The sequence below is a fragment of the Nanorana parkeri genome, unplaced genomic scaffold, assembly GCF_000935625.1.
Source record: "Nanorana parkeri isolate BGI_ZX_2015 unplaced genomic scaffold, ASM93562v1 scaffold3233, whole genome shotgun sequence".
Classification (NCBI taxonomy): Eukaryota; Metazoa; Chordata; class Amphibia; order Anura; family Dicroglossidae; genus Nanorana; species Nanorana parkeri.
The window spans coordinates 33,563-41,009 of record NW_017309501.1 but is presented as its reverse complement, the minus strand read 5'-3'; the positions used below and the strand labels follow the sequence as shown (position 1 = coordinate 41,009).

At 40.0% G+C, this 7,447-nt stretch overlaps 1 protein-coding gene across 1 annotated transcript in view; it reads left to right on the top strand.

Moving 5' to 3' along the window:
• ERCC6 (ERCC excision repair 6, chromatin remodeling factor) overlaps positions 1–7,447 on the top strand; it is a 46,305-nt gene that overhangs the window by 22,020 nt on the left and 16,838 nt on the right. The window contains exons 8-9 of the mRNA XM_018574790.1: positions 1–171; positions 278–454. Of these exons, the coding sequence (XP_018430292.1) occupies positions 1–171; positions 278–454 (348 nt within the window). The remainder of the gene's footprint in view (positions 172–277; positions 455–7,447) is intronic.

Sequence of the window (7,447 nt, the reverse complement as noted above, 5' to 3'; positions counted from 1 at the left end):
GTTAAGCTGATTGGGGAAATTGGCGAAAGCCGTGGTATTCTGATCACATCTTACTCTAATATGCGCCTTGTGCAAGAGGATCTGCAGAAATATAATTGGCATTACATCATCCTGGATGAGGGACATAAGATCCGCAATCCTAATGCAGCAGTCACTTTGGCTTGCAAACAGGTGCAAGAATTACCTGGAATATTATAGCTGTGTGCATTTATGTGACTGCTAAATACTTTTGTTTGGTGTTTTTTTTCCCCTAATATAATGTGTTTCTCTTTCTCAGTTCCGTACCCCACACCGTATAATCCTGTCTGGTTCCCCAATGCAAAACAATTTAAGGGAGTTATGGTCTCTTTTTGACTTTGTCTTCCCTGGAAAACTGGGCACTCTTCCAGTGTTCATGGAACAGTTTTCTGTACCCATCACCATGGGAGGATATGCAAATGCTTCTCCTGTACAGGTATGGACTTTTTTTTTATTTTGTACTTTTTGAATATAGTTTATGTAACTTTTTAAAGTGACATTAAAGTCTCAATTTTTTACATATATCTACTACTAGCAGGCAGTAGATCTATGAAAATTGTTTAAAAAAAAAAAAAGTTATCAAATAGGTAAAAACTTACCTCTCCGCTGCCTGCTTCCGGCTGAAGAATCCAGCTTCTCGAGCATTGTTATACTGATCTTGTTGAAGGATGAGGATGTACTCTTTGGATTGAAGTGCCTCATTAGGACAGGTGGGCCTAATCCTAATGCATAGAATATGCACTGTGCAGCTAACCTTTTCTAGTCTAGAAATGGCAATGTTCACACTTTTCAGGCAGCTTCAAGTCAATCCTTCAGTATTACAGAGAGGCTGAGGCATGATAATTTTTCTTTATATTTTAAAACACATAAAATAAATAAATAGATGTTTATTTGTTCACAATCTTCCAGGACTCCTTAGTCCTTTCTTTGTTTTAAGTAATGAATCAGAAGTCTGATATATGTGCAGTGTTGTCAAAGCGTGGAGGTAGGGGATTCTTCTCTGAGAAGCTGTAACAGGGTGTAAAAAGACAGATGTGCTATAGTATAAGAGCTGTAACTTTATTCCATTTTGTAAAGCCTTGCATCAGAAGCAAAGCTGGTGCAAGTCAGATACAGAAAAATGCAAGGCTGTTACAAGTGCTGGGATACTGTTAAATAAAGGTTTACTGTTACATAAAGGTTATGTAATGGAGTCTGTTCCTGACACAATGGGTCTGAACTTCAGAGGGTCTAACCCTTTGTGTATTTTCGGCAGTCCATATATAACAGGCATTCATGCATATTTGTTCACCAGAAATTCGTCCCAACTCTTCCTTAATCCACCCGTTACTCAAGCCAATGTCTATCAAGGAGATGAGGCTTCCCAAAGTATCATGGGTAATCATTTTTGAAACTAGTGTGTAGCTCTTGCCATCTGCCAGCATCTGGGATATCCCTGTACCATAGTCTGTATAGTTCATTACAACGGTGGCTCCTCCCTTATCGGCAGGTTTGATAATTATACTTTTGTCATAAGTGCCACATAACCAGACACCTCATTTGATTTACACATGAGTTTGGCACATGCGTTTTGGATACACATGCTTTATATAGCCTGCATATGACTCACCTTCACTGTGATCATCCACCCAGGACTATTTAACAGGGCACTCTAATGATGCACAATAACCTGCTAGGTGACATGCATATATAACAACGCATTTGATAAGCGTGACAGAATCATAGTTCACATGTCACAAGTTTTAGACTGGGGCTTTTAAGCTATGGCCACTCAGAGAACCTTTATGACCATGTTCAGGCCTTAATTTAATTATAAGCTCCAATCCTACATTTATACTTGTGACTGCTTTCATTATTTATAAGGGGTTTAGAATTAACCCCTTTTTTTGTTATGCTGGATTTATACCTCAGTGTGCCCACGTTTAGCAGCATATACCAGGTTATGTCATCTATTATGAACACAAGATTTGTTCCTTTATGTTGACCTGAGCCAGCCTGAATATGATGATTCCCGGATCGGATTCAGTCACCTCCTATCAGAGCTACCAACCACATTAACGAATGCTTCCGCGGTGCTTATCTATGAACCTTAGGCAATTGGGTGGGCGTGGTCATGACTGCAGTACCCACAATACTGATGAGAGGTTGTACTTGCAGAACAGGAGTGTGTGACCTATGGGCCGATGGTATTGTAAATACACATCTGGCTGAATTTTTATCATAGAAACGACCGGATTGCATCGCTAATATTATGATACATGTTATTGGATTGCTCCATAAGGACTTTGTTTTTTGCATATATGGTTTTACAGGATGACATCTGAAACAGGATCTGATGTCAGCATGACATCAGGGGGGTAGGACTATGTGTTTTTATGGGTTAGTGCACTGGTGTATATATTGTCAACACTTTTTATGTACTTTTATCATTTTTGTTTTTGACTGATGAAGGGTCCGGACAGGTTCCGAATCGTTGCCATGCATGGTTATATGACCTGCTAGAATGAACAAAAGTATTTTGTTTTGAAGAAAACTTGCCGGTGTGCTTCTGATCATCTATTCTTTTTTGCAAGTATTTGACGGCGTCATCCGTGGCAAGTTCAAACCCCAACAATACATTGTGCTTATCGGTCAGGAGTGTGGTGGGACTCTCGATTTGACTGTAACTGTTAAAATTGGGGTTTGTGGGTGCACATGGGACCCAAAAGATATGTGATTATCACATGTAGGATTTAAGTCTTTTAAGTAAGACTCAAATTGCGCAAAGGTGATACATGATACATACATTAGTAACAACATTCCTGCCACTCTTGGCATCTAAAGATTCTGAAGTGATTCCTTGAACCTCCTGCTCCACCTTTCTCTAGCTGTGATTACATAATGTTTCCCACCAACATTTTTCACACTGCAATGCCTTTTTTTTTTACTGATCCTGAGACTCTCTTTTTGAAGCTCTACAAGGATGCGCCCAGCTAACCCTTAGGCCTGGTTTACACCTGGACGTTTTACAGCGCTGATCGACTCGCTGTAAAACGCCCAGCAAGTGATATCCCATACTTTCCTATGGGCATGGTTCCCACCTGTACGTATTTCAGCACGTAGGAACGCGCTGAAAAACGCTCTACGCCCAAAGAAGTACAGGAGCTTCTATGGGGCATTTTTACGCGTGTTTCCATTGGTATTCCTGAGTGTGGATCGGGTTTAACAAAGCGGTAACTCCGAGCCACACTCGGGAATACAGCGTACAGGTCTTACCTTGTCCCCGATCCCCACTGTGTCCTCCGGCGGCTGTCTACTTCCGGGTTCCGCCCCTTGCAAGTTCCGTTCCTTGCAAGCGGCCGCGTCGCAGGGGGGCGCAGCTGGTGGGAAGTTTGAAAGTGAAAACAATAAAAAATAGAGAAAATAAGGAAAAAAACAAAAAAAAAATCATACCGCCCGTGAAACGCGCGTTTCACATGCTAAAAAACCTAGCTGGAAAAATAAGCTCAGGTGTGAACCCAGCCTTAAGTCCAAGCATTTCCTGCTATGGAGCTAGCTACTCCCATGTATACCACTGTAGCTGGACACCCAGTCTCCTGCTGGCATTGCTGATGGCGGCTCAGCCTCCTATATACATTTGCCAGAAGGCTGACACCATATGAAGTTAAAGAGCAGAAGACCTGTACGTTTTTGAACTGTCAGTTGGCTAACAAAGGTTTGCCTTCAAAGAGAATATATACTTAGTTAGGAGCTGGGGTGCTCCGCTGCCATACCTTATTGGCTGGGAATACTAACCTAATAATGTGTCCTGGTAATGTGGGAAACATGACCTGTTTTGTACTGCTTTTTTACTGATTGATTATTTTTACAATTTTCTATGGTACCTTGGTTCTAGCACTTAATAATGGATTTTGGATTGCTTGATCTACTCTGACAGGAGGTCAAAAGAACACAAGTTTAATTGATTTTGCTATAAACATAAATTAAAAAAATACTAGAAAACATGGAATCATTCTACAGTTAAGATATCCATTCACTCCACTTATCCCTGGATTAACTAGTACATCACAGTTTTGCTCTTTGTCTTTAATGAGCTGTTGCTAAAGGTTTTACCTCCAGGGCCTATTAAACATTTATTAGTTAAGGTAAATCCATACCCTATTCTTGTAACGGAAAGAGACAAAGGGGTCTGACAGCTGTTAAAATTTAAAATTTGTAATTCAGTGGAAAGAGTGAAGATTAAATGCTCAATGCACAAACTGTTATAATAGTTCAGAATAGAAGTGCTCACTTTTTTACACTTTTAAAGTTCATATTAATCTAGGGTCTCTTCAAAACCACTGTATTTGTATTAAAAAAAAACCCAGAAACATAGTTCTGGAACTGCCCTGTTTACCTTTGTCAGCTGCTGAGAATTTACACTCTGTTCTCCCCCTTAGCTGCTTTTGTAAAGCGTGTAATGCATCGGCTTTTGCTCATTTGGCTGTTTATTGATGACCTAAGGAGTCTGGTCAGTTACATATTGGGCATTAGTGTTGTTCATGGTTCTGCCCAAACTACAGTTGCAAGACAAGTACCATGCCCAGGAACCCGCATTTTATATTCGACTTTAAGAAGATACTGAACTACTGTTTATTTGCATGCATTTTATATCGCTGTTCTCTGTTTATAAATTGTGCTATTCCTTTCAAATGGGCTATACGAACAATAATACACTAGCAGACATTACAGAATAGAGAACACACTTCAATGCAGAATACTCGGGTCAGATCCCCAAGGCTTGGCAATGAACTACAATGTGTGAATATTAATACAGATAATAATTCACTATGGACTATCTACACAGTGGAATCAATGGTAGGGAGGCAAGTCCTCAGGAGTACTTCCTTTTTTATTTTATGTAAGGTGGGATTAAGGGAGGCCAGGTAGCATGGGTAGAGAAGGTGAGGGAAAAGTGGGGATGGGCACACAAGGAAGATGGGAAAAAAGTCAAAGGAAAGATAGGGATAGGGGGGATATGTCTACCAAAGTGAGGTCGGTACTACTTGGGGACCAACCATAAACAAATAATTAGTGAAGTGTATCGTGTTTACAGAGAGCCTGGGGCCCATAGCTTTCCAAGAATTTATAAGGTGGGCGATAGAGCTGCAACAGTTAATCGATTTTAGTCGATTAAAATCGACGATCGAAAACGTTGACGTTTTCACATCAAATTCACATCAATTATGGATTTGGTTTGATCACTTATATATATACTAATCACTAATACATGATTTAAGGTTATGAGCGCTGCATATTTATTTATTTATTTATTTACCTTTTTAATGTTTTTAAAAAAAAAAAATTATTATTATTTAAAAAGCAGCACACTGCAGAACATTAGCAGCTATAGAGGAGCAACAAATCCCAGCAATAATACATTAAACACCCTGTATAATGTATTATTGCTGGGATTTGTTGTTCCTCTATAGCTGGTGGTATTCTACAGTGTGCCGCTGTATAATACATTGGTATTCTGCATTGTATTGTATTGTGCATGGTACTCTGCATTGTATCATACAGCGGCACAATGCAAAATACCAACAGCTATAGAGGAACAATAAATCCCAGCAATAGTACATTATACAGGGTGTTTAATGTATTATTGCTGGGATTTGTTGTTCCTCTATAGCTGTTGGTATTTTGCATTGTGCCGCTGTATGATACAATGCAGAGTACCATGCACAATACAATACAATGCAGAATACCAATGTATTATACAGCGGCACACTGTAGAATACCACCAGCTATAGAGGAACAACAAATCCCAGCAATAATAAATTATACAGCACAATGGAGAATAACACCATCTATAGAGGAATACATCAGATCCCAGTGTAATGCTCTGGACTACAAATCCCAGAGACGTACAGCTTATCTCAAGGATGAGCCCAGCTGTAAAGCTTGGCAAAACTTTCATTTCTATTTGTTATCTGTTCTTGCAGTAAACTTCAGGAAAACTGACCCAGTAGCATTTAAAAGTACTTTACTTGGCGAAAATGCTGCGTGTACAAACTTAGTTACAGGAAAAGCAAACAAATACATAAAAAAGACAGGCTGCTACAAACATTCTATCACAGGCACCCACTACACTATCCTTTCTAGTACATGTAATGCTTTCTAGGAGAGGAAACACTGAAAATGTACTTAGCTCAGGCCGCAGGTTCCTAAATTCCGTAATGAACCGGACTTCTTGGCACAGGCGTTCTTAGGAAAATGGCTTCTCGTTGCAGTCTCTGCTAAATCCTTTTGTATGTCCTGGTCTTGAAGCAAGTCCTCTCGTCTTGTAAAGCCCCCTCGTACCGTCCCTCTCCTGTGAAGCCCTCGTCTTGTGAAGTGCAGTGCTACAACCGTTCAGCTACTGGCTTTTTATTGAGAGAAACTGGCCACACACTTCGAAGCGCCGCCCCTTTCACTTTTAGGAAAATGCAATACAATGCATTTCACTTTCCCACCTCTAGGTGGCAGCGTTTTACCATAAATTGCCATCAGTAGTCCAGATTTGATTTAAGTCTTGACCAGGCTAGATGTGACTGTTTACGATCACCATCCCATTATGATACAAATCAATACAGGACAAGTTACACCATTGTGAAAAACCAGTTTAGTTTGTTTAGGTGGCACCTTCCATTGTATGAACCCAGCTTTCTATCAACAAACAAACAAAACCTCCGTCTCTATTGCAAATCTATGTGTGTCTGAAAAAGTCCACTAAGATATATGCGCAACACGCCCAGCAATAATACATTATATTCAGCGCAATGCAGAATACCAGCAGCTAGAGAAGACTACAAATCCCAGCAATAGTACATTATAGTATAATGTACTATTGCTGCGATTTGCTGTATTCCTCTATAGCTGCTGGTATTCTGCATTGCGACGCTGTATAATGCACACTTTTTTATCACTTCCACCGCGCCCAGCTTGCTCCCGTGATGGACTACAATCTTAATACAAACTAGTAGTCCATCACTGGAGCCTTTTTTTTTTTTATCCAATTAACTGATTAATCGAACATAATAATCATCTAACTAATCAATTATGAAAATTAATCGTTAGCTGCAGACCTAGTGGGCGACTTACATAGTCTTTAAAGGGTTAGTTCACCTTTTTTAATATTTTTACTTTTTTTTTTTGCTGCCTACCGTTTTTAAAAAGCATGCCCTCCTTTTATTAATGCTGCTTTTGTGCAACCTACCCCCCCCTCGATGCCAATGCTCAGTTCCATTCCAGTGCTCATGAGGTTGAGCAGCGTGTTCACGGTGAGGGGGAGCCCACAGGAGCAGCAATAATGTAAATTGTATTGCAGGATTATCAAGCAGAGAAGTTAGAGTAAGCAGTAAGAGGAGCAGAATGAAAGTAAGTGAGAAGGGACATTAATTCTTACGCGACACCTATGGGTGTTAGTATA